General features: G+C 38.3%; 1 protein-coding gene and 1 long non-coding RNA gene across 3 annotated transcripts in view; one reads left to right on the plus strand and one right to left on the minus strand.

Annotated features, from left to right (window-relative positions):
- Positions 1–999: 999 nt before the first annotated feature.
- On the minus strand, positions 1,000–8,655 carry LOC306653332. Its single transcript, XR_013761704.1, has 3 exons — positions 8,329–8,655; positions 1,226–2,160; positions 1,000–1,117 (listed from the first exon to the last, which is right to left on the minus strand). It is a non-coding gene; the product is annotated as an uncharacterized lncRNA (long non-coding RNA).
- Positions 8,656–8,788: 133 nt separating this feature from the next.
- LOC306653321 (sphingosine-1-phosphate phosphatase 1) overlaps positions 8,789–27,053 on the plus strand; it is a 116,384-nt gene continuing 98,119 nt past the window's right edge. For both annotated transcript variants that reach the window (XM_079126289.1, XM_079126290.1), the window contains exon 1: positions 8,789–9,622. In XM_079126289.1, the coding sequence (XP_078982415.1) occupies positions 8,939–9,622 (684 nt within the window). In that variant the 5' untranslated portion in view covers positions 8,789–8,938. The remainder of the gene's footprint in view (positions 9,623–27,053) is intronic.

A 27,053-nucleotide genomic window follows, 5' to 3' on the forward strand; every position in this document is an offset into this window, starting at 1 on the left:
GCATGTTTGCGGCGGACAAGGTGGAGTAAGTGGGTCCTCGTGTCTGTAGCATTTTTGTTGTTATTTTTGTTGTTTGTGTTTCTAACGACGGACGAACTGACGATGGGACAGACTGTGACAACCCCTCTTAGTCTGACATTAGACCATTGGGCTGAAGTTAAGGGAAGAGGTTGCGACCTATCAGTTGAGATCAAGAAAGGCCCATGGCGGACCTTCTGCTCCTCAGAATGGCCTGCTTTTAATGTAGGATGGCCAGCAGAAGGGACCTTTAATCTCTCTGTCATTCTTGCTGTTAAAGAGATTGTTTTTCAGAAGGAACCTGGAACCCATCCGAATCAGAAGCCCTACATCGTGGTCTGGCAGGATCTGGTGCAAAATCCACCCCCCTGGATTCGACCTTGGGTTGCAAAACCCAAGCCCCGGCCAGCTGCACAAATCCTAGCCGCCCAATCTCCCAGTTCTGGGGGGAAATCTGGTGGGATTCATTGTTACATATTTGTATGCATATACAACATAAAAATATAATTTGGTCAATACTATTCCCCAGTATCTTTCAGTTGTTTTAAAAATTCTTCTCACTTTTTCCAAGTTATAACATTTTTTTTTTTTTCCTTTTGGTACCAGGGATCGAACCCAGGGGCGCTTTACCACTGAGCCACATCCCCAGGCCTTTTTATTTTTTGAGGTAGGGTCTTGTTAAGTCCTGAGGTTGTCCTCAAACTTGTGATCCTCCTGCCTCAGCCTCCCAGGTCACTGAAATCAACAGGTGTGTGCCACTGAACTCAGATATATCCGTTTCATTTAAACATCTGAATGGACATATATTTAATTCTAAAATCAGACACACTTCACTCCATTAAATAGAGTAAGTGTTCTGATAAACTGAGCAAGGAAGGGTTTTACAGACAAAGAAAGAGAGAAAAAAGCAGAAACAAAGAATGAAAAGTGGATTGGTCATTTCAAAATTACTTTCCTTGTAAGGTGGAGACAGAGTAAGAGGAAAATTATTGGCTGACAGTTTATTTTGGGTTACATTTTTTTTGTGTAAGAAATAAGATACAGGGAACTTTATCGTCATGCCAATTGAAACTGGTCTGGTTGAGAAATTTGGCTTTACCTCTCATTTCTCTTGGTATCATGTATGGTTTTGTGTAAGAAATAAGATACAGGGAGCTTTATCGTCATGCCAATTGAAACTGGTCTGGTTAGAGAAATTTGGCTTCACCGTTCATTTCTCTTGGTATCCTGTATGGTCAGATCAACAGCATAGTTCTGGTTTGGTGAAGTAGAGCTTTCGCAGTGGGTGATTCCATTCTGATTTCCAGTCTGGTCTGTCCGGGTCTAAAGTAGAGGCCTTGTCCAGACAATGGCATCCTGTGGTTTTTATTCAATGCCTTGCTTGCTCTTTCTCTTTTTCTGTGCCTCAGATGTTTTTCTCCCCTCTGAATTTCTATCCAACACAAATGCTAAAAATACTCTTCCTTTCTTGTTTGGGACATAATTCCTTCTCTTATTATTCCCCTGGCCTTGTGTCTGCACCTCCGTTAAAACATTTAACAGGCTGGGCTTGCAATTCTCCCATCTCAGCCTCCCCATTGCTGGGATTTCAGGTGTGTGTCAGCAGGCCTGGCTTCCCATACAGTCTTTAAATCTCTCCTTCAAGATTATAAATTTTTTGAGGGCAAGACAGCGTTTTATTCCTGTATATCTTCTCTAGAGTTTAATAGGATGCTTTGCATTTGGTAATCACTCGATAATTGTTTGAGTGGAAAATGACATGGAGTCTCAATGGTTGCCTCCATGTAACATTTTGCACAGTATATATTTATTATACTTTAATGACCAACCAAACATAATATGAAAGTTCAGGACTCAGAAGTCGACTGAATGTTATTTTCCATAAGGAAATTAGAATTAGAATTAATTACAATTTCCTAAACAGTGATGGTAATAGAAGAGTAGAAAAGAGTCATTTTAGGAGTTCTTGTGCCAGGCATGGTAGTGTACCTGTAATCCCAGCAATCTGGGAGGCTGAGGTTGGAGGATCACAAGTTTAAGGGCAGCCTCAGCCACTTAGTGAGGCCCTAAGCAAGTTAGTCTCGAAATAAAAAATAAAAAAGGCAGGGGATGTAGCTCAGTGGGTTCAATTGTTCCCAGTACCTAAAGAGAGAGAGAGAGAGAGAGAGAGAGAGAGAGAGAGAGAGAGAGAGAGAGAGAGAGAGAGAGATCTTAGGAGACAAGAGCATAATGTATACTATAATGCATAAGAGTTTAAATTCTGGCTTTGGATGCCTTGGGTCCTAGCTTTAGTACTTACTAGCTCTGAAACTTGAATATATTTTTTAATGTTTTTGTACCTCTGTTTTTCACATGTGGGATGAGGATGAAAGAATACCTTACAGTTGTTGTGCAGATTGAATTAGTTACCCTCTGTAAGGCACATCAGATAAATACATGTTGCATAACAAGATCCAATAAATGTAACCACTTTAAAACTGGTTATCCAAGAAGGGAAATCTTCACTTTCTCATTGTGTCCAAGTTATAATTTAAATTAAATAATTCTAAAGAATTTATTACCAAACAGTTACTGGACACACTGGTTTGACCAGAAACGGCGGCATCTCTAGCATAGTGAGGCGTCCTCAAAGATTTGTATGAGGGCCTGGTGGTGTTGCTTGGTGGTACAGCACCTGAAGCCCTGGGTTGGATCTCCAGGACCACCAGAAAAGAAAATGAAAAAAAAAAAAAAAAGATTTGTATAAGGACTGAAAAAGAGAATGCCTTCTTAATATTCATGGTTGCTGTTCTGGGGCACAACTTAAGAAAGGATGGATCACCACTGAGAAGTCCAAATTTGAGAGTCTTTCATTAGCCAGCTGACTGAGTGTCTCACACAATGCCCCAAAAATGGCTACTGGGAGAACAGCCCTGATCACAGGGTTGTAGGGGTTTTTATACCATAAGTCAGTACATCCGTCATAAGTGTCTGTTGCTATGATTTAAAATTACAAACTAACATCATACAATCTAAAATCATTAGCAGAAGGGGAAGTGGGTCAAAATGACCTTACTTAGGTACAAATTAAAAATGGTTACTAACATCTAGACAATCACTGTAGACATCACTGCTGACATGGTACATTTAGGAAAATAGGAATCAAAAAGAGAACAATTTTTCATTATACAAGTTGCCATTTTGTGTTGCCAAACATGTCATGCTAAGCAACTGTTGATGGGTACAGAGGTGGGGTGTTCCAATGGGAGAAGTATTTCTCCATAACATAGAGTCTCAAGGTAAAATGGAGTCTGTTCAGTCATTGCCCATATAGCCTGGCCTATAACATTTCCATGGAGTCAAATATGTTAAACCGTCACAGTTGCCCTGGCAAAAGCCACAGCCAAACTATCAGGTTCATATGAGTTTTAAGAAGCTTTTGGATTTCAGTATCTTTATTTTTTAGTGCTAGGGATCAAACCTAGCCTGCTGGACAAGGTTTCAGTTTCTTTGGGGGAGGTCTATAGGAATTAATTTCTTTTCAGTACTGGGCATTGAATTCAGGGCCTTGCACATGCTAGTAGGCAAGTGTTCTACCTCTGAACTATATCTTCAACCTTTTATAATTTTTTATATTTTTTAAAAACTTGAGGCAGGGTCAAAGAGGTGAAAGATCTCTACAATGACAACTACAGAATATTAAACAAAGAAATTGAAGAAGACCTTAGAAGATGGAAAGATCTTCCATGTTCTTGGATAGGCAGAATCAATATTATCAAAATGGCCATACTTCCAAAGGTGCTATACAGATTTAATGCAATTCCAATTAAAATCCCTATGACATTTCTCATAAAAACAGAAAAAGCAATCATGAAATTCATCTGGAAGAACAAAAAGACTCAGAATAGCCAAAGTAATCCTGGGCAGGAAGAATGATGCAGGAAGTATCACTATACTAGAACTTAAACTCTACTATAGAGCAATAATAACAAAAACAGCATGGTATTGGCACCAAAATAGACAGGTAGACCAATGGTACAGGACAGAAGACACGGAGATATACCCACTTAAGTACAGTTATTTCATATTAGACATAGGTGCCAAAAACTTACCATGGAGAAAAGATAGCCTCTTCAACAAATGGTGCTGGCAAAACTGGAAATCCATATGCAGTAAAATGAAATTAAACCCTATCTCTCACCCTGTACAAAACTCAACTCAAAATGGATCAAGGATCTAGGAATTAGGCCTGAGACCCTTCACCAAATAGAAGAGAAAGTAGGCCCAAATCTCCATCATGTTGGCTTAGCACCAGACTTTCTTAACAAGACCCCCATAGCATAAGAAATAAAAGCAAGAATCAATAAATGGGATAGATTCAAACTAAAAAGTTTTTTTCTCAGCACAGGAAACAATCAACAATGTGAAAAGAGAGCCTACAGAGTGGGAGAAAATCTTTTCCACACACACTTCAGAGGAGCACTCATTTCCAAAATTTATAAAGAACTTAAAAAACTTTATACCCAAAATACAAAGAACGCAATCAATAAATGGGCTAAGGAAATGGGCAGACATTTCACAGAAGATACACAGGTGATCAACAAATATATGAAAAAGTGCTCATCATCCCTAGTAATTAGAAAAATGGAAATTAAAACCACACTAAGGTTTCATCTAATTCCAGTTAGAATGGCTATTATCAAGAACACAAGCAAAAATAAGTGTTGGCGTGGATGTGGGGAAAAAGGCACACTCATATATGACTGGGGGAGTTGCAAATTGGTGCAGCCTCTCTGGAAAGCTCTATGGAGATTCCTCAGAAAACTTGGAATGAACCCACCATTTGACCCAGCTATCCCATTCCTTGGTTTATACCCAAAGGACTTAAAATCAGCATACTATAGTGATGCAGCCACGTCAATGTTCATAGCAGCTCCATTCACAATAGCTAGATTGTGGAACCACCCGAGATGCCCTTCAATGATGAATGGATAAAGAAACTGTGGCATATATACACAATGGAATATTACTCAGCCATAAAGAAGAGTAAAATTATGACATTTGCTGGTAAATGGATGAAGTTGGAAAATATCATGCTAAGTGAAATAGGCCAAGCCCCCAAAAACCAAAGGCCAAATGTTTTCTCTGATAAGTGGATGATGATATATAACAAGGGGCGGGGGGTGACGGGGGAAGAGAAGAATGAAGGAAATTTGGATAGTGTAGAGGAAAATGGGGTGGGAGGGGGTGGGGTACAGAAAGATAGTAGAATGAAACAGTATTACCCTATGTATATGTATGAATAAAGAATGGTGTGAAACTACATTGCGTACAACCATAGAAATAAAAAGTTGTACCCCATTGTGTACAAGGAATCAAAATACAGTCTGTAAAAATAAATAAGATTTTAATTTAAAAAATTTTGAGGCAAGGTCTCATTAATTTGTCCAGACTAGTCTTAAATTTGCAATCCATCTGCCTCAGTCTCCCAAATAGCTAAGATTACAGGTATGTGTCACCTCACCCAGCAGGAAGTTCATGCATTTGTATTTTTAATCCATTCAGTTATTTGATAAACATTTTTGTGTTAGGTGCTAGGGATACAGAAGTCAAGATGCTGTTGTCTTCAGCTACCTCATGGTCTAATTTACAAAACAGTCTTGAAGGATTCAGTCAGGTGAGAAGTGGAAGGAAATGAGTGCAAGACAGAAAGACATTGTATAAACTACTAGGAATGCAGCTCTCTGGTAGGGCATGCTTCAGTCCCCAGACACACAAAAAGGTATGAACTGACACACAAGCACAAGCAAGTATGAAATATTCAGGGAACTTTATTTAAGAATTATTTAATGTAGGGTGAGAAGAACTGGATGCAGGACGGTCATAAGAGGAGGAGGCAGGATGAGGACCCTGCACAGGAGACCTTAAAAGCACCGGCCTTCTCTCACTGCCTGGGGACGTAGCTCAGTGGTAGAGCTGATACCAGAAGAAAAAAAAAATTCTATTTTGAGACAGGGACCCTTTAAATTGCTCAGACTGGCCCTGAAGTTGAACTACTCCGGCCTCAGCCTTCCAAGTAGCCCAGATCACAGGTGTGCACCCAGAGGTCTAGCTCCTTTCTTGTCTGACTTGAACTAGGGTTAGGATTGTGAAAGTGGGAACAAGGAAGAGCAGGTGGAGAATTCAGAGGAAAAGTCAAAAGATAACACTAACCTGGGAAGACTGCAGAAGGATAGCACTCTCAATGATTATATGAACACAGCATTTTGAAAACAGGATCTGTCCTATTACGGGCGTATCTCCAAGAACCTAACACAGGTGAATAAATCAAAGGACACTCTGTAAATGAGGAAATGAAGAAGATGGCCTATAATCCTCTTCCAGCCCCACAATTCTATTAGTCCATTTCTTTTCTTTTTTGTAGTTCCTGGGGATTGAACCAAGGACCTGGGGAACAAAAGTAAGTACTTTAACACTGAGTTACATCTCCAGTCCTTCCTTCTTTCCTTCCTCCTTCCTTCCCTCCTTTCTCTCTCTCTGTATGTGCATGTGGTACCAGGGATTTAACCTAGGAGTGCTCTACCACTGAGCCACATCCCCAACCCTCTCTATTAAATTTTTATTTTGAGACAGAGTCTTACTAAGTTGCCCTGGTTGGCCTCCAACTTGTGATCCTTCTGCCTCAACCTCCAGTACCACTAGAGTTATGAGTTCAAATGAAACAGCTAGTTTCCTAGTTTCAAAATCTTTTTCAAATCTTCCTTCTGTCTCCTGGAATGACTGTCCTGGACCAGGCACTCATTCTTCTCACCTGGTTCTACACTCAACTTCTAATTATTTACCTGGCTTTCAGTCTCTGGCCTCTGGCAATCCATCTTTGACTTCCTTCCCAGTTTTTTTTTTTTTCTATGTACCAAGGATTGAACCCAGGGGTGCTTTGCCACTGAGCTACATCCCCAACCTTTTTTATTTTTTTTTATTTTGAGACAGGGTCTCACTAAGTTGCTTAGGGCCTCACTAAGCTGCTGAGGCTGGTCTTGAACTTGCAATCTTCCTGTTTCAGTATCTCAAGACGCTAGGTTTACAGCTGTGTGCTACTGCACCTGGCTCCAGTTATCTTCTTCTTCTTCTTTTTTTTTTGCTTCCTCTTCTACTTTTCTTTCTGAAGCACAGTTCTGATGGGGTTTCTCCCTAGCTTAAGTCTTTTAGGGCTCCCACTGCCTACAAAATGAAATCCCTAGCTTGGGAGTCGAGGCTTTCCAATGTAGTTTTATCCCCCCTTTCTAACCTCTTTTCCAATAGTCCTACTCTGATTTCTATATATATATTTTTTAAACCAAATGTATCTTTGCACATTCCTATCCCCAGTCTTTGTTAATTTTTCTTCCTAAAATGGACTTCTTCACCTGTTCATATATCTTTAATTTCAAACAAGCTAAACAGGATCAGCTCTTAACACTTTTTTATTTTATTTTTTTGGGCACTGGGGATTGAACCTAGGGGTGCTTAACCACTGAGTCACAGTCCCAGCCCCCCCCCCCGCCCCCCCCCCCCCCCCCCCGCCTTTTTTTGGACACAGGGTCTTGATAAATTGCTTAGATCATCACTAAATTGCTGAGGCTGGCCTTGAATTTGAGATCCTCCTGGGATTACAGATATGTGCCACTGCCCACGACTTAACACCTTTCTTGCTGGCTCTGATCATACTTGTTTTTTCGCCCCCTCGGTGCACGCAGTTTGTCTCTTTTACATCTGTGCTGTACTCTAGAGGTGGTCTATCTCCTCTTTATACTGTCAGCAACTTGAGAATCAGGATGATGATTTATTTCTCTTTCTCTGGCCACAGCCCAGCAATTGAAGTAGGAGGAAGAGAGAGTAACCTTCCCTGGGAAATGAAAGTATTTCTAATGAAGTAAAGGCGAGGAACGTTTTCCAGTCAGTTTCTTGGGAGTAGTTTGAATTTTTTAATTATAGAAATAACTTCCTGGAATTAAGAGTTCAGAGACCTTAGAATAAAATCTGTCCTATCTAGAAGTCGTTTGTGCATATCAAACTCAAAATCCAATGTACTGTATTCAACCATTAATTACATGTCTTTGTGCGAACATCTTAGCTATTAGAATTTATTAAGAGGAAATTTTACATGTAAGAATACCTGTGCTCCCTCAATGTTTGATAAATGACACGATATTTTGAATTTGTAGGCCATTAGGTTTCCTTTGCAGAACACAACTGTTAATTTTACCGATTATATATCCTGGATCTGTCCTGGTATCACCATCTAATCTTGCCACCACTGGTCAACTGGCACGTGGCTTTCCTGACACCCACCTTCCGAGACAGCTCTGTAATTACTTGCTAATGACTTAAGTCGAACGATTCCGGGTGCATGGTGGTTATTTCGCCTCCATTCATCATTCACCATTTGACTCGGTGCCAACAGGATGTCCGGCTGCTTGGTCACCAACACTGCCAAAGATGGCATCAGGATCGTGGCCTCTCTAAGTCAACGCCTGGTAGAGGGAAGCCGGCAACACCAGTCTGCAGGGAACTGGGGCTGAAGATGGGGCAGGGAGACCTGCCCCGCCCGCCGCACGCCGCGACGCCTGGCGGTGGGCACTAGGGGAACCTCAGGGCGTCAGCCCGCGGAGCCTGCACGCCTGGCCGCCCGCTGCGCTCGGGCGGACCCGCGCGGCCCGGCACGCTCCCGGAGCGCGGCAGGGGGCGGGGCACGGCGCGCGCGCGCGGAGGCGGCGGGCGGCGGCGGGGCGCGCGCAGCGAGGGAGGGGCGCGCGGGGCGGGGGCGCGCGGCGGCCGCTGCGGCCTGTGGCGCCGTCACCGGCAGACTCCAGCGCGTCGAGCGAGGCGCTGCTGCCGCTGGCCAGGCGCGGGGACGGTTCGCTGCGCGGGGGCCCGGTCGCCTCCTGCAGGTCCCGTTATCATGTCGCTGAGGCAGCACCTAGCCCAGCTGGCTGCCTGTCTGCAGGAGCCGCAGAAAGTGGCCCGTTTCCAGCGTCTGTGCGGGGTGGAAGCGCCGCCGAGCCGCTCAGCCGAACGCAGGGAGGATGAGAAGGCGGAGGCGCCGCTCGCCGGAGACCCCCGGCGGCGAGGACGGCAGTCCGGAGCGACCGAGGGCCCCCAGCCGCCCGGGAGCGACCGCAATCAGTGCTCAGCCAAGCCGGACGGCAGCGGCGCCCCCAACGGCGTGCGGAACGGGCTGGCGGCCGAGCTGGGCCCGGCCTCGTCGCGGCGCGCGGGCTCCCTGCGACGCAACTCGCTGACGGGCGAGGAGGGCGAGCTGGCCCGCGTGAGCAACTGGCCGCTCTACTACCTGTTCTGCTTCGGCACGGAGTTGGGCAACGAACTCTTTTACATCATGTTCTTCCCTTTCTGGATCTGGAACCTGGACGCCCTGGTGGGGCGCAGGCTGGTGATCATCTGGGTGCTGGTCATGTACCTGGGCCAGTGCACCAAGGACATCATCCGCTGGCCGCGGCCCTCCTCGCCGCCGGTGGTCAAGTTGGAGGTCTTCTACAACTCCGAGTACAGCATGCCCTCCACCCACGCCATGTCCGGCACCGCCATCCCCATTTCCATGGTCCTCCTCACCTATGGCCGCTGGCAGGTAAGGCGCCCTCGGTTCCCCCGGGTCAGCCTCGGGGGAGTTAAAGAACTCGGAGTTCTCTGTGCTCTTTACAGTTATTTTAATTTGGCCATTCCCCTCCAGAATCTCTTTCCACAGGTTTTCACAGTGCCGCTACAGAGGCCCCTTTTCCGTTAAAAAAAAAAAAAAAAAAAAAGAAGTGTTGGGGGGAAACCTAGAAGATTTAGCCTGTTAAATTACATTTTAAGAGCGTGCCTTTCACGCCAAGTGTAATATTACACTTTTCATGCAGTAACATATTATCATTGGACTTGGGCTGAGTTTTCAAGTTGTTTGAATTCTTGTGATGCACAGTGGAAGTGGATTTTCTTAATTAATCACTTAGTAACTGAGACTCAGTTTCACTGTCATGTATGGTGCTTTACCCCCAAACTGATTGTTTCAGACGCAGGTAAAGTCGTTAGCTTGCATGTGAGATGGTGTTTACAAAACCGTGGTATAATTCCGAAATAAACATGCTAGTTCCAAGCCACGAAGTAACGAATTTTAAACGAAAGCTGCTCTTGCTGGAAGTTAATGGAGCAGAGACCGAATTCTGTTTTTAAGGGACGTGGTTGCTAATTTGCTGATAGACAAAGTTTAATTACCTTCTGGCTCACTGATCTGTAGAATCAAGTTTGTGAGCTATTACAGTACTATTGTCACAATAAGTGTAAAAATGCATGGTTTTTAAAAGTTATTCTTGAAGCTAGGGTTCTTAGACTAATGGTTTTATAAACATGGTAAGTATGACAGCAGGGTAAGAGCCAAGGATGAGTATTTGATCATTTTTATCTTGCCTATGTCCTTTGGCCTTCCAGTTCCGAGTTCTTAATGGTCCGTAGATGTTGTAGGTTTAGAAACTATCTTTCATAGAGAAGAAAAACTTGTGCTTCAATTACAGGGCTTGTTTTTATCCGTCTTAAGTTATATGATTTGTTAGTCTTGCAAGACCAGTCCCTTAAGAATAAAGCACATAATTATGGAGAATCTAAGGAAGCAGGTTTTCTTCGTTTTTTTTAAATGCACATGATGTTCTTACATTGAGAAATACACATTCTATGTAAAACTCCGTTATAATAAGCTATAATGAGCTTGCTTAGCCTGTATGCAATGTAAGTATAGGTAAAAATCTTGTCCCCATGGATAGTTCTGTGTAGTGTTTCTCTTATTGTAACATAGAGAATGTGTAATGTGGGTATTAAGAATGGCAGAATTAGGAGGGAATAGTACCATTGAAAGTTTTTTCCTGTTTAACCAAAGGGGACACACAGTGACATTCAGATTATAAACCATGCCTGTTTTGCATGATTGATAAATACCTCAAATTTTTCATTTAATCTGAATATTTCCAAATTTAAGATTGCCAATGAGTTGTATTTAGTGTGATATTTACTAACTAACTGATAAAACTTATTTTCATGCAACTGTCAGCATTCTAAGATTGGGAAGCCTTTTATAATGCCTCCTCAGTGAGTAGTTTTGTTGTGAGCTATTTAATATTAGCAATTGAAGTAAGAGAAAATAGTTACGTTTTACTCTTCATTTTTTAAGGACACATGCTAACAGGAAGTCTGAAAATAGTACTGCTGAATTGTTTATAGGATGTAGCTAGCATTTGAATTATTAGAATAAGCTTACTTATAGTTTTTGAACAACATAGTATATTTAATTCAATGTTTGAGGAATTTGTAAATATAGTTTTAGAAATTTGAGCCAGCAAAAATGTTAGAAATCACCTACTCTTAAACATGTCATTTTACAGATGTGGAAAGCGACCAGTTACATCAGAACTAATCCTGTAGTGGTTTATTCGTTTATTTATTTTTTTGTTACTGGGAATTGAAGCCAATGGTGCTTTATCACTAAGTCACATCATTAGCCCTTTTTATTTTTCATTTTGAGATAGAACTTGGTAAATTGCTGAGACTAGTTTTGAACTTGCTGTCCTCCTGCCTCAGCTCCAGAATCACTGGGATTACAGGCATATGCCAGTGTACCAGCTAATCTTATAATGGTTTAAATTTCTTATTTTATGTTATCTTTCCTCTAAATTTGAATAAACTCCTAAATTTGCATAATTGTTTTCTAATTGTTTTGGAAAAAAGCATCCCTTACATACATAAAAGTTCTTTCTTTACAAATGTTTGACTATAGTAACTCAGTACAAAAATCAAAATGACTTTTTTTTTGCCTTTATACTTTTCCTTATTATGTATGGCAAGCAAAAGTTACCTTCCTTTGCTCAAGTATTGTACTACACTGTAGGTTTCTATTTCCAGAGTGGGAAATGAAAAAAAAAAAAAAAAAATTAGAAACTGGGAGAAGAATTAAACAATGAAAGCCTGGTGTTTTTCTAATTAGCATCAGTTTTGGTAGACAGTCTTGTCCCTCTGCTATGACCCAGATACTTGCTTGGAACAGGTGTGATTACTTTTATATGTATATGATGCCTCTCAAAACTAAATTAGCTCATGTACCTTTCTTTAGGCTGGGCATAACTACTTCATTCCTCCCTACCACTTAATATTCTTACCCTCCTTGAAATTTGCTCAAGATTCATCTTATATATGGAGTCTTTTAAATTAATCCTTTGTGTTTTTTATTATTCTTCATTCTTAAAGTGACAGTACACAAAAACAATTAGCTGGGTGTGGTTTGAAGTGCAGATTTCTACAACTTATTCCCAGAGATTCTGATCCATTAGATAAGCGAGGAACATTGTATTTTATTGGAGTAAGTTCCAAAGACTAACATGAGCACCTTAGAATATATATTTCTCCAAAATAATCTTTTCTCCGGAGGCTGAGGCAGGAGGATTGCGAGTTCAAAGCCAGCTTCAGCCAAAAAAAAAAAAAAAAAAAAAAAAAAAAAAAAAAAAGGCTCTAAGCAACTCAGTAAGACCCTGTCTCTAAATAAAAAAATACAAAATAGGGCTGGGGATGTAGCTTAGGGGTCAAGGGCCCCTGAGTTCAATCTCTAGTACCCCCCCCCCAAATAATAATAATAGTAATGTTTTCTTAAAAAGATTGCTGTCTCAGCCTCTTTGCAATTCTAGTCTTCAAATCTTTGTAAGGTATATTATGTTACAAAAAAGGAAATTGGAGACATATAGCTGCAAGCTGTTGCCTAAAGACCTTTTTATAAGGGCTGGTAATGGAGCTCAGTGGTAGAGCCCTTGCTTAGCATGCATAAGACAGATGGGTTTGATCCCCAGCATTGCAAAACAAAACCAAACAAAACCTAAACTATCTTTTATGATGACATGAGATAGAATATGATATGGCATTCCTGTGGGGATTAAATAACTTAAGGTCCATTGGCCAAGATAATTGTTATTGCTCACATTTTATTTGGAAGTTTTTGTAGCTTGAACTGGGAAAAAAATTAAGAAATAAGGAGGGATTGGGGTTGTGGCTCAGTGGTAGTACTTTTGCCTGGCCCATGTGAGGCACTGGAATTGATCCTCAGCACCACATAAAAATAAATTAAATAAAATAATGGTATTGTGTCCATCTGGGGTTGTGGCTCAGTGGTAGAGCACTCACCTAGCATGTGTGAGGCACTGATTTCGATTCTCAGCAACACATTAAAAAAATAAAATAAAGGTATTGTGTTCATCTACAACTAAAAAAATTTTTAAAAAAAGAAATAATTTATTGTTGTTGTTGTTGTTATGCCCTTGGGCATGCTAAGAACGAGCTCCACTCCTGAACTGCACACCCATCCCCAAATTCTTAATTTTTAAATAATATGGCATATAACCAATTCTATTAAATACTTGCTTTAATAATGTATCTTCTTAAAAATTAGTTTTATCATACACTTGGTAGACAACCCATTTCCAACCAGTCTTTTCTACATATGCTTTCACTACTTTTTCTAATAATAATAATAATAATAATAATAATAGATATACATTACTATTAATATTTATTAATGACTTACTGTGAATGAGACATTGAAATATCTATTACCTCATTTAATTTACTTTTGTAATATTGCAATTTAGTCCTGTTATTAACAAGTTTATGGGTGAGGAAACTGAGATACAGGGACTTCATGCAACTCAACACAGGTAATAAATGGCAGAGGCTGGATTGAAGTGTAGATAGACTGACTCAAGTCATACTCTGTGTATAATTTTTAAAGTGTCTTTGTAATAATAAATGTTATTTTTGAAATAACAATTAGGTTCTTAAAAAACAAGAATAACTTTTTATGCCTTGAGAAGATAACTTGTGTATGTGCATATGTATGAAATAGCCACAGATATTTGTGTATTCTTTTGTTTTTGTTTTGAAATGGGGGTCTTATTATTTTGCCCAGGTTGGTCTCAAATTGGTGGGCTCAATAGATCCTCCCACCTCAGCCTCCAAAGTAGTCAGGATTACAGGTGCAGGCCACTGTACCTACCTCCAAATATTTGTGCCTTAAATGTGTTAAAATGTTCATTTGTCACCCTTCTTTCCCTCTATCTACCTAGTATAAATAAAAAATTCAATAAACATGTGTAATCCAGCAGCTAGAGATGCTGAGGCAGGAGGATGACAAGTTCTATGTCAGCCTTAGCATCCTAGTGAGACCCTCAACAACTTAAAGAGACACTGTCTCAAAATAAATAAAAAGGACTGGGGAAGTGGCTGAGTGGCAAAGTAGTCATGGGTTCAATCCCCGGTACCAAAAAAAAAAAATTTTTTAAATAAGCATAATAAGAGCTTTGGAAAAAAAAAACATATAAGATGTTCTGTCAAAATACAGTTTATTGTACATAATAGAGAAGGATATTGGTGGGGTCATTAAAAGATAGAAGGAAGAAAAACAAGGAATAAGGGTCAACGAAGTGGTTCATAAATAACAAAGACCAGAAGAAGCTACAGGAGCCAAGGGAAGTGTGCATGTATGAGAGTGTAACAACAGATCCCATTAATATGTACAACTATGATGCGCCAATAAAACAAGGTGGAAAAAAAACAAGGAAAATGGATTACTGTGGTAATTCTGGAAAAAAACACAATTTTTATTACATATTGTCAATACAATATTATGCTAGTTTTTAAGCTAGCATAATACTTGTGTTGGAAATGTACTTTTTCCTGATTTTACAAATGCTTTTCACTAATTCTTGGTTTAAAATTAATTGCCATTCTCTATTTAAATAAGTAATACATTGTTGAAAATTCCAAATTTACATACAAATATCAAGAAGAGAGTACAGTTCTCTTTTCTTTGTCCCAGTTATGAGGATTTCTTTTCCACAGAATTTATTATATTTTTCTTGTTTAGCTTTCCAGAGATAGTCTTTACTTTCATAGATGTGTATTTATATATTTCATTTTTCATACTAAGAGCAACATACTGTATTGTTCTGGCTCTCACTTTTTTTTTCTTTTTTTTTTACTTAGAAATATATTGTGAGGGGTTTTGAATGTAGCTCAAGGTAGAACACTTGACTGGGTTCAATTCTCAGTACCACAAAAATAAAATAAAATAATACACACACACACACACACACACACACACACACACACACACACACACACGATTTTCCTTTCTTTTACTCAGAAATTAATAAATGCTAATTGTGCTTGTGATTATTTTAAATGGTTTACATTACTTAATTTTTAATTTTTTTTTTTTTTTTTTTGGTGCTCAGGGTCACTCAGGGGAGGTCACTGAGCCACATCCCCAGTCCTATTTTTCGTATTTTATTTAGAGACAGGGTCTCACTGAGTTGCTTGGTTGGCTTTGAACTGATCCTCCTGTCTCAGCCTCCCAAGCAGCTGGGATTACGGGCATGCACCACCAAGCCCAACTTCATTCTTTAATCCCCATAAAATCCTATGAGAGTAACATCATCACTAGTTTTCAGAAGAAACTGAGGCAGAGGATGATTAAGTAATTTACCTAAGATCACTCAGAAAGTATTATAGAGCCAGAATTCAAACCAGGCATTTGACTAGAAATGGATATCAGACTATTGCATTATATTACCATGTAATTCATTGTGTTCTATAGAGAGAGATATCTTATTTTTTCACATTTGCATGATGTGTTCAATATATAAATATAACCTAATTTAATAAGTTGAACATTCCAGTACCTTTAGATTCCCAGTCATAACGTATAGGGAGACAGTGATTATTTATATGTATACTAACACATTACAGTGTCAAAAGAGTATGTGTATTTAAGCATGTGTTGGGATTTGCCTATGGCCCCAATTACTTGGGAAGCAGAGACAGGAGGACCACTTGAGTCCAGAAGTTTGAGACCAGCCTGAGCAACACAGTGAAACCCTATGTTAACAAACAAAACAGTATATACATCTGATTGTCAACAGGTAATGGAATATTGCCATTCATAAAGATTGTACCTATTTACATTTCTACTAGCAGTATATGACAGTACCTGGTTTCCTACACTCTTACTATTACAATATATTGTCAAACTCATTGATCTTTCCCCAAGATAATTTTAACAAATTTGCATTTTTCTTATCAGTAAAGTTAAAGAGTTTTATCTAAGTTTATTGACCATTTTTGTATCCCTTTTTATGAACTGCTTATTCTCTGGTTTTTTTTGTTTTTTTTTTTTTTTTTCTATTAGATCATGGGTATTTTGCTTTTTAGTTTTTTTAAAACTGTATTCCCTCTTCCCTCTTTTCAGTAGTTGCTCCCCTTTAAGTAATATACCACTCAGGTATAGCATAGAACCTTTCAATAGTATACTACCACTTTCCCTTCTCCCCTTTTTGTATTATAACATACATTTATATCAATGTATGTTATAAAGCCTACAATACATTATTATTTTGTATAATGTTCCAGGATGTAGTTTTAGAATGTGCTAATATAGGTTTGGAACTGGTGTAATTTTCTGCCTAAACAGCTTCTTTTCACATTTTTTTTAGTTTATATGTATTAGCAATGACATTTTTCTTAGTTTTATTCTTTGAAAAACATTTTGACTTAACTTTGGGAAAATATTTTCATGAGATACAGAATTCTAAGTTGATTTTTTTTTCTTTCACAACTTTAAATATGTGGCTTCATTATCTTCTGGCTTGCATAGATATCAGTATGATGTCTGCTATAATTTTTATCTGTGGTCCTTTGTAATATGTCTTTGCTTTTAAGATTTTTTTTGTCATTAGATTTGAGAAATTGAAAAATGATGTGCTTTGATATGATTTTCTTTATATTTCTTCTTAGAATTTATTGATCTTGTCTGTGGGTTTGTACTTTTTATTTTATTCGGAAGATATTTAGCATTATTTCTAGAAAAAAATTCTTCTTCCCTTCTATCCTCTGCTTTGGGAATTCCAGTTTCATGCATTATACTGTTTATTCACAGGTCACTCATGCTCTGGTTTTCGTTTTGCTTTTTGTTTGGCTCTGGCTTTGCTCTGTGTGCTTCCTTTTGTATAGTTTATATTGCTATGACTTCAAGTTAACTGATCTTCCACAGTGTCTAATGTTCTAGTAATTTCATCAAGTAAGATGGAATATAATTTCAGATACTGTGTATTTTGTATCCGTAAGTTCCATTTAAACCTTTTCCAAAGTCATTCATTTCTCAGCTCATTGTGTTTATAAGATTTTCAGTAGCTGTTTTAAGGTCCTTATTATTAATCCTATGATCTCTATCATCTTTGGGTGTTTTGAACATTTCTTCTGGTTATGGTTTGTATTTTCTTGCTCCTTGGTTCTTTTTACAGGTTTTGAACTTTGTTGTATTCCTTTAAATAGTGTTGGACTTTGTTCTGGAGGGCAGTTAGATTACTTGTCAACTTAATCCTTTTAGTCTTGCTAGGATGGGTCCAGAATAAACAGCCTAGAGTTAATTTAGCTTCATGACTTAGGTGGTAACCTTCTAACTGCTCTACACAGTTTCCTCTTTCCTCTGCTTGATAAGAATGCCAAACTTACATGAACTTTGGGAATTTGGGGCCTATTTCTTTCCAGTAGTTTGTCCCCAGTCTGGAGGACTTTCTCCCCATGCTTGCAGATTAGTACTTGGCCAAAACTTTGCACAGTTTCCTATACACATGTCCAGGGCTCATTCTCTGCACAGATTCCTCTCTCCAGTACTCTGTTCTGCAAATTATATCCTTTTTGACCTCTGGGAACAACAACTCCCTCCCCTTAACTCAGTGAGATGTTGGACTCTTGATTTCTTCTCCTGTGCTACCTCCTGGGACCTGCCTGCAGCAAAGAGCTTGGGATATATATATATATTTTTTTTAAAGTACTGGGGATTGAACCCAGAGATGTTTTATCACTGAGTTACAGCCCAAGTCTTTATTATTTTTATTTATTTTTTTTTCTGTTGAGACAGGGTCTTGGTAAAATGCTAATTGTCTCTAATTTGCAATCACTGCCTCAGTTTCCTGAGTAACTGGGATTGCAAGGGTTTACCCCTAGCTGTTTTGTTAGTTTTTTTTTTGTTTGTTTGTTTTTTTTTTGTTTTTTTTTTTTCATATAAAAGTTAATTCCCCACCTCCCATAGTAGGAGTTGAACTCAGTGATGCTCTACCACTGAGCTATACCCCTAACCCCTTTCAGTGTTTGTTTACTTATTTATTTTTTGTTGTGGAAGTACTGGGGTTTGAACTCAGGGGCTTTACCATTGAGCTACATCCCCAGTCCTTTTTAGAAAAAAATTTTATCTTGAGACAGGGTCTTGCTTAGTTGCCAAGGCTGACCTCAAACTTGGAATCCTCCTGCCTCAGCTTCCTGAATCTCTGGGATTACAGGCATGTGCCATTGCACCCAGCTACATAATAGTTTATTGATATGCAATCCAATACCATACTATTCACCCCATTTAAAATATATATTTCAACCAGATGTGTAGTCTCAGGTATTCAGACCTGAGGCAGGAAGATTGCTTGAGCCCAGAAGTTCAAGGCCATGTTGGGTCAGATCTCATATCAAAAACAACAAAGAACACAGTTCAGTGATTTTTTAGTATATTTATAGAATTGTGTAACTGTCACCACAATCAACTTAGAACATTTCATCATCCCCCAAAGAAAGTCCCTATTTATAGTAGTCACTATATTTTCCCCCAATCTCTAGGCAACTACTAATCCACCTTACATGTATATAAATTTTCCTATTCTAGGCATTTCACGTAAGTGCAAACATGCAATACGTGGTCTGTTGTGACTAGCTTTTTAAAAAAAAAAATTGTTTATAGTTGTCAGTGGACCTTTTTTTTTTTTTTACTTATTTATATGCAGTGCTGAGAATCAAATCCAGGGCCTCACTCATGCGAGGTAATGTTCTACCACTGAGTCACAAATCCAGCCCGTGACTAGCTTTTTTCACTTTGCATAGGCTTTTTAAAAATCCATTTACCCAGTATGTTTTTACATTTCACTCATAATGTAGCATATATCAGTGCTATAATCCTTTATTTCTTTTATTGCCAATTAATATATATTTAGGTGGGCATACCACATTTTACTTATCCTTTCATCAATCTATGGCCATTTGGGTTCACTTTTTGCTTGTTTTGAATAACACTGCTTCTAATATTTTTGTACAAGTTTGTACATGGAAATATGTTTTTCTCTTGGGCTGCTTAATGGTTTTGGTTTTGGTTTTTGTTATCAGGGATTGAACCCAGGGGTGCCTAACCAGAGTCACATCCCTAGTCCCTTTTAATATTTTGTTTAGAGACAGGGTCTCTCTGAGTTGCTTAGGGTCTCGCTAAGTTGCTGAGGCTGGCCTCCATCTTGTGATCCTCCTGCCTCTACATCTCAGGCATGCACCACCACGTTTGGTTCTTTTTTTTTTTTTTTTTTTTTTTTTTTAACTTATCTGAAATGCCACATCTGTACGTATCAAGTTCCCATATACGTATGGGTCTGATTCCGGGTTCTCTGTTCGGTTACACTGTTATGTTTGTGTCTTTATCAATATGGTTATCTTTCTTGCTTTAATTGCTGCTCATCCAAGTTCCCTACCTTCAAAGTTGTCTTGGCTAATTTGGTCCTTGCTTTCAGTATACGTTTTAGAATGAGCTCTTCAATTTCCAAGAAAAACTCTGTACTTTATTGAAATTACATTAATTACATTTATAAATTAACTTGGAGAGAATTGATGGCCTTACAATATTGAGTCTTATGTGTAATATGGTAAATCTACTTATTATATCTATCAATGTAGCTTTGTAGTTTTTTCCATATAGGTCAAGTGTAAGATTTATTTTTAGCTATTTTTTTGTTTCTATTGGAATTGATATTTAATTAAAATTCAGATTTGTGGTTGGAATATAGAAATGTAGTTGTTTTTATACATTGTTGAACTTATCCTTAATTTAATAACCTGTATGTAGATTCTTGTGCTTTTTTCATAAAGGAAATCATGTCAACTGAGAATAATAAGTGCATTTCTTTTGTTGCAATGATCTGTTTTTCTTCTCGTGGAATAAAAATCAAGATAATTTGATTCAACAAATATAATCTTTTTTTCTTGACAGATGTCGTGGCACACACCTCTACTTCCAGCTACTTGGAAGACAGAGGCAGAAGGATCGCAAGTTCAAGGCCATCCTGGGCAACTTAGCAAGACCCTGCCTCAAAACAAATAATAATTTTTTAAAAAGGGACTGGGGATGTAGCTCAGTGGTAAAATGCTTGTCTAACATGTACTGGGCTCAATCTCCAATACTGCAAAAAATTAAAAGTTGAAAAAAAATTTCTAGGCAATATGGTAGGCCCTACACATATTGGTGTGAATAGAACATATGGTTCATTTTTCAAGAATAGATTGGTATTTTAGGAAGATTCTCTCTGTTGTATAGAAAATGCACTAGGAGGAAGCAACACTGGCTGTAGGGAGACCAGACAAGGGAGGGGGTTATTTTACCAGTTCAATGGAGAAATGACAGGTACCTAGGATAGGGACCTAGATCAGTGGTTGGCAAACAATGGCCTGCCACCTGGTTTTTTGGGTTTTGTTTTGTTTTTGTTTTTTTAATTTAAATATCTTCTGCTTTTTGTAGTGTTAGGGCTCAAACCCAGCTCTTATGCATGCTAAGTACTTACCGTACCACTGAGCTATACCCTTATACCTGCTGCCTATCTTTATGTGACTTGTGACGTATAAGTGGTTTTCACATGTTTAAGTTGTTGTAAAAAGCCAAAAGAATATTTTGGGGCATATGAAAATTATGTGAAATTCAAAATCTTAATGTCTGTAAAGAAAGCATATGGGAATGCCACCACGTCTGTTCATTTTTATATTGTCTGAATGCTTTTATGCTACAGTAGCAGAATTAAATGGTTGTGACATACATGAACTGTACTGTCTACAAAGCTTATATTGTTACTGTCTGGCTCTGGTTAAAAACTGCTCAGAGCCAGGTGAGGTAGTGCATGCCTGTAATTTGAGCAACTTGGAAGCTGAGGCAGGAGGATTGCGAGTTCGAGGCCAGCCCTGGTAACTTAGCAAGACACAGGCTCAAAGTAAAAGAAAAAAGGATTGGGGATGTAAAGCACCCCTAGATTCAATCTCCAGTACAAACAAAACAAAACCTAACCCTGGTAGCATCAGTGGTAATAGAAAGAAATGGATGAATTTGGTAGATATTGCAGGTAGAATTGTTAGGACATGATGACTAATTGAATGGCAGTAAGGAGGGAAATAAAAGGAAGTATTATTCTTGGATATTGTGTTTGGGAAGCTGAGAGAGAGTAAGCAGTTTGATTTGTGGAGATGGAAGCAGGTCATAGTTGGGCCAGGTGCAGGGTAGAGTACAGAGATGATTTTACTTTTAGTTTTGTTGAGTGTGAAGTGTCTGTAGGACAGTCATCCACAATTCTCTAGGAGGCAGTTCTATCCATGAAGGACATCTGGGCAGTTTTGGTGTCATCAGCAGGTAGAGTGAAGTGACAGGAGTGGATAATATTGCCCTAGGAAAGGACACACAGAAGACAGAGGCTCTCTGGAGAAAACCACTTAAGATGTCAATATTTAAAGAACTGAAAGAGTAAAAAGAACCTGTAACAGAATCTGAGTCATTTGAGAGGTATGAAGGAGTATCTAAGGGTGTGTGTGTGTATAAAATAAACTATTCTGGACTAACTTAAGCAAAAAGAGGAATAATTATTATTTTGGGGTTTTTTTTTTGTTTGTTTGTTTGTTTTTTCCGTGGAGTAGAGCGGGGAATCTGATAGAAACCAAGGGCATGAAAGTGCTGCTGGGTCTTGTGAGAGATTGGAGCCAGTTTCAGGCATGTGAGGAGAACTACGTCTCGCTGTCTTTGCTCCTTGGGATTACATAGTCTCTCATTCCTGCTCCTTTCTCCTCTCTCTCTGCTTTGGTATGCATGTGTCTATGTCACCCCCGGTTCTATACTATTTACAAGTTCAAGCACACAGCAGAGATGGTCTTTCTGACTTTTTTGAATTACTGTCAGAAAAAAAAGAATCTGATTAGCTCAGACCCACCACTGAATCTGCTTCCCCAGTGCCAAGTATCCATGCCTAATTCAAACAGCTGTGATCAAATGAGCAGGATTGCACAGTGTAAGCATGTCTTCAGGCACACTGCTGGGTCTCCGTGGGAGAGTTTACAGAAGAGAGGGTATAGATTGGATAGTAACATAAAAAGAATATGCTGTATAGAGGGAAAAGAGGGGTGGCAGGGTTGGGGGGGAAGGGAAAAAATAACAGAATGAATCAAAGGATATTGCCCTATGTAAATTTATGACTTTCAATTAAAATTTAAAAAAAGGAAAAAAAAAAAAAAACCAACAAACAAACAAACAAAAAGAATATGCCGTAGAGGGAAATCAGAAATCAAAGTAAGAGAGAGGGTGTTTCTAGAGAAGAAAAGTAGTTAGCATTGTTAAATTCTGCCAAGAGGACAAGCAAGATAAGTACTGAAACTCATAGAAGACTTGGAAAATAAACAGAGTAAGGAAAAAGGCAGTATTGACATTTACAGAACTTTCCTTGAAATTTGGAAATAATTGGGGCCATACTACATATGAAGTTTATTTTTTAAATGTAATTTTATGCATAAAGCTTAATTTTTTTGTGAAACTTGACTAGTCTGCAGTACCCAGATTTTTAGTGAAACCCTATTTTAGAAGGTTTTGTGTAAGGTTTTTTTGTCCTGGGAATTTAACCCAGCTTTGCTCTTCCACAGAGCTACATCCTCCCTTTTTATTTTTTTATTTTGAGACAAGTTCTCACTAAGTTGCTGAGGCAAACCTCAAACTTGTGATCCTCATGCCTCAATATCTTGGGTCACTGGGTTACAGTTGTGTAGCTTTATGTTTTCATCTAAGAGGTTTATGGTTTAGTTTTTATTTTGAGTTAATTTTTTGTACATTATGTAAGGTTGGAGTCCATCTTCATTCTTTTGCATGTCGATATCCAGATGTCTGATTTATTTATTTTTTTTTTAAGACAGGGTCTTGCTTTGTTGCCTAACCTAGTCTCAAACTTCTGAGCTGAAGAGTAGGATGTGGTGGCACTAGTCTGTACTCCCAATGGCTTGGGAGACTGAGGCACAGGTTCAAAGTCAGCTATAACAACTTTGTGAAGCTCTAATCAATTTAGTGAGACCCTGTCTTAAAATAAAAAAGAGCTGGAATGTAGCTCAGTGTTCAATCCCCAAGCTCAAGTGATCTTCCTGCCTCAGCCTTCTGAGTAGCTGGAACTACAGGAGCATACCACCATGCCCATCTTGAGCAGTATTTGTTAAAGACACTGTTCTTTCACTATTGAATGGTCATAGCACCCTTGTTGAAAATCAATTAGCTGTTCAACAGCTGTTCTATCTGGGTTTACTTTTGGACTCACAATTCTGTTCCATCAGTCTCCTGTCTTTTATGCCAGTTTTATTTTTAGCTATTCAGGTCTCTTGTAATTCCATTTGAATTTGAAGGTTTATTATTGGGTATTTTATTCTTTTGAATGCTGTTGTAAATGGAATTGTTTTCCTTTTTTTTTTTTTTTAATTTGTACTGGGTATTAAACCCAGGATATTTTACCACTGAGCCACAGCCCCATCCTTTTTGTTTTAATTTCGAGGCAGCCTAAGTTGCTGAATTCTTGCTAATTTGTTGAGATTGCCCTTGAATTAGTGATTCTCCTGCCTCAGCCTCCCCAGTCACTGGAATTATAGGTTTGTAGTACTATACTTGGATAGATTTTCCATAACTGCAAAAAGGCAGTTAGAACTTTGATAGGGATTACATTGGATCTGTTTCATTTTGGGTTGTAGTGCCATCTTAACTATAGTATCTTCTAGTCCATGAACATGGAATGTCTTTTCATTAATGAAGTCTTTAATTCTGAAATATTTGTAGCTTTTGGAATAAAAGCCTTTCATTTCCTTGGTTTATTACTAGGTATCTTATTCTTTTGAATGCTGTTGTAAATGGAATTATTTTATTACTTTCCTTTTTAGATCATTTATTACTAGTGTATAAAAATAACTGATTTTGGTTTGTTGGTCTTGTACCTTACAGCTTTACTTTATTTAATTAACTAATTAATTTGTTTATTTGCAATGCTATGTATTGGACTCAGAGTCTCCTGCATGCTTGGCAAGTGCTCTACCACTAAGTTATATCTCCAGCCCATTTTTTTAATAACAGAAAAACCCATAATTATTGATACTGATATTATTGATAATTACATGCCAGCATGCTTAAACTAAAAAAAAAAAGGTAAACTCTCTAGAAACATGGTAATTATTTATTAGCATAGCAATAATTTGTTTTAAATAAGATTGAACATAATCCTATTTACCAAAATCTATAATGCAACTTCTAAGAATATATTTAGCAAGAAATGTACTTAGTGCTGGATGTGGTGGTACATACCTGTATCCCAGTGACTAAGGCTGAGGCAGGAGGATTGCGAGTTCAAAGCCAGCTTCAACAACTTATCAAGGCCCTAAGCATCTAATTGGGATCCTGTCTCAAAGTTAGACAAAAAAGGGCAGAGGTGTGGCTCAGTAGTTAAGCGCTCTTGGGTTCAATCCCCAGTACCAAACAAAAGAAGGAAAGATAAGAAAAGAAAGAAATGTACTCAGTCCTCTGTTTTGATTTTTCTTTGTTTGAGACAGATATTACCCCATGCTGGTCTTCAACTCTTAGGCCCAAGCAATTCTCCTGCCTAGGTCTCCCAAGTACCTCAGAGCACAAGTTTGTGCTGCCATGCCTGCCTGAATTTAACTCCTGTTGGTTGGGGTGTTTTTTGTTTTGTTTTGTTTGGTTTGGTCGGATCTTTGGGATTTTCAATTTTTTAGAATCATATCTGTGAATAGAGATAGTTTTACTTTTTCTTTGCCAATTTAAAAGTCTTTTCTTTTTCTTGAAAAAATGCTATGACTAGAACTTCTAGTACAGTGTTACATAGCAGTAGCAAGAGGTATCTTTGTCTTATTTTTTAAAAAATATTTTAGTTGTAGATGGACACAATACCTTTATTTTATTTATTTAGTTTTATGTGGTGCTGAGGATTGAACCCAATGCCTCACATGTGCTAGGCAAGCATTCTACCACTGAGCCACAACCCCAGCCCTCCTTGTCTTATTTCTAACCTTGAGGGAAAACTCTCGGTCTTTAAATATTGAGTGTGATGTTATTTGTATATATTTCATAACTGCCCTTTATCATGTTGTGGAACTTCTATTTCTTGTTTTTTGAGTATTTTTATTGTGAAAGGTGTTAGATTTTTGTCAAATGCTTTTTTTTTTTTTTTTTTCTTAAGTCAACTAAGATGTCCATATTGGCTTTATTTTGAGGCTTTGGTGCATGTATTTTTCTAATTGTTATATCCTCTTGTTGAATTGACTCTTGTATTATATATAACTCTCCTTTGTCCTTTGGAACAGTTTTTGACTTAGTCTATTTTGTCTGGCATTGGAATACCTACCTATCTCTCATTCAGTTATTGTTTGCATGGAATATCTTTTCCATTCATTTACTTTCAACTTTTTTGTGTCTTTGCATCTAAAAGTGAATCTCTTTAGGTAGCATATATTTTCACAATGTTTTTTGTTTTGTTTTGTTTTTTGCGGTGCTGGGGATTGAACCCAGGGCCTTGTGCTTGCGCGGCAAGCGCTCTACCATCTGAGATACATCCCCAACCCCTTCACAATGTATTATTCTTTCTACCAAATCTTTACCTAGTTGAGGAGTTTAAACTATTTCTGTTCAAAGTAATTGGTAATAAGGAGTGACTTACTTTTGCCATTTTGCTATTTTTTTCTATCTCTCTTATACCTTTTTTTTTGGGTAGTGTTTGGGGATCGAACCCAGGGCCTCATGCTTGCAAGGCAAGCACTCTACCAACTGAGCTATCTCCCCAGCCCCTTCTCTTACACTTTTTTGTTTCTCATTTTTTAAATTTTAGTCTCTGTGTCATGGTTTTTTTTTTTTTTTTTTTTTGGTAGTATGCCATTTGAATTCCCTTCTCATTTCCTTCTGTGTACATTTCTTAGATGCTTTCCTCATGGTTAACATTAGGATTGCAATTAACTGGATGAGGAGATGACAGAGAAATCTAGAGTTTAGGTTTGGTCATGTTAAATTTGTGATGCCTGTTAGACATTGAAATGGAAATATCAAGAAGGCAGTTGGACATACAACTCTGGGATTTAGGAGAGAAGTCCAGGCTAGAGAAATAAGTTTAAGTCAAGAGCATATGAACTGTATCAAGGGAGTGATGTAGAGTGGGAAAGGAAGTATACCTAGGAATAAGCCCTGGGGTACCCCAAAAAGTCATGAAAAAAAGGGGAACTAATAGATGACTGAAAAGGAGTAATGTGTATGTATGTGTGTACGTACATATATATATATATATATACATTATATATGTTTAATGAATTATATCGGTTTTTGGCAAAGGATAATTCCACATTATCCTTTCAGATCCATTTAAATGAAGACAGTGGTTCTAAATTTTTTTTTTAGAGATTTTTTAACATAAAATTAAAAGTAGATGTACTTTGGAAATTCATAAATATGAAGTAAATGTAATAGATGAATTAGTTATGCATAATTCTTCACTTGATCCCACTTTAGCTCTGTTGTTCTTAGTCTATCTAGTTTGCTTTATTTCATTTGGTTATTAAGATCTGAGGTCTTTTTTTGATCTCCTTTAAGATTACTGAAAATACTTTTTGTTGAGCTACTACTGGCTCAGACTTCTGTTATTCAATGGGGAGTTAACATGAAAGCCATCATGTAAGTCAGAACTGAATCAGGTGTTCCCCATAGGAATTTTTCTCAGAGAGAATTCTAGAGAAAATATCCTGAAGGCAGAGACTAATGGCCTCCCCGAAATCAATCAATTGATTAAAATGAAAATGATGTTTCCCAACTATTTGACTCCTAGAGGTGAAGTCTGAAAGTGCCATGGGTTAGGGTAAAAGGA

This window comes from Sciurus vulgaris (genome assembly GCF_902686455.1).
Source record: "Sciurus vulgaris genome assembly, chromosome: 2".
NCBI lineage: Eukaryota > Metazoa > Chordata > Mammalia > Rodentia > Sciuridae > Sciurus > Sciurus vulgaris.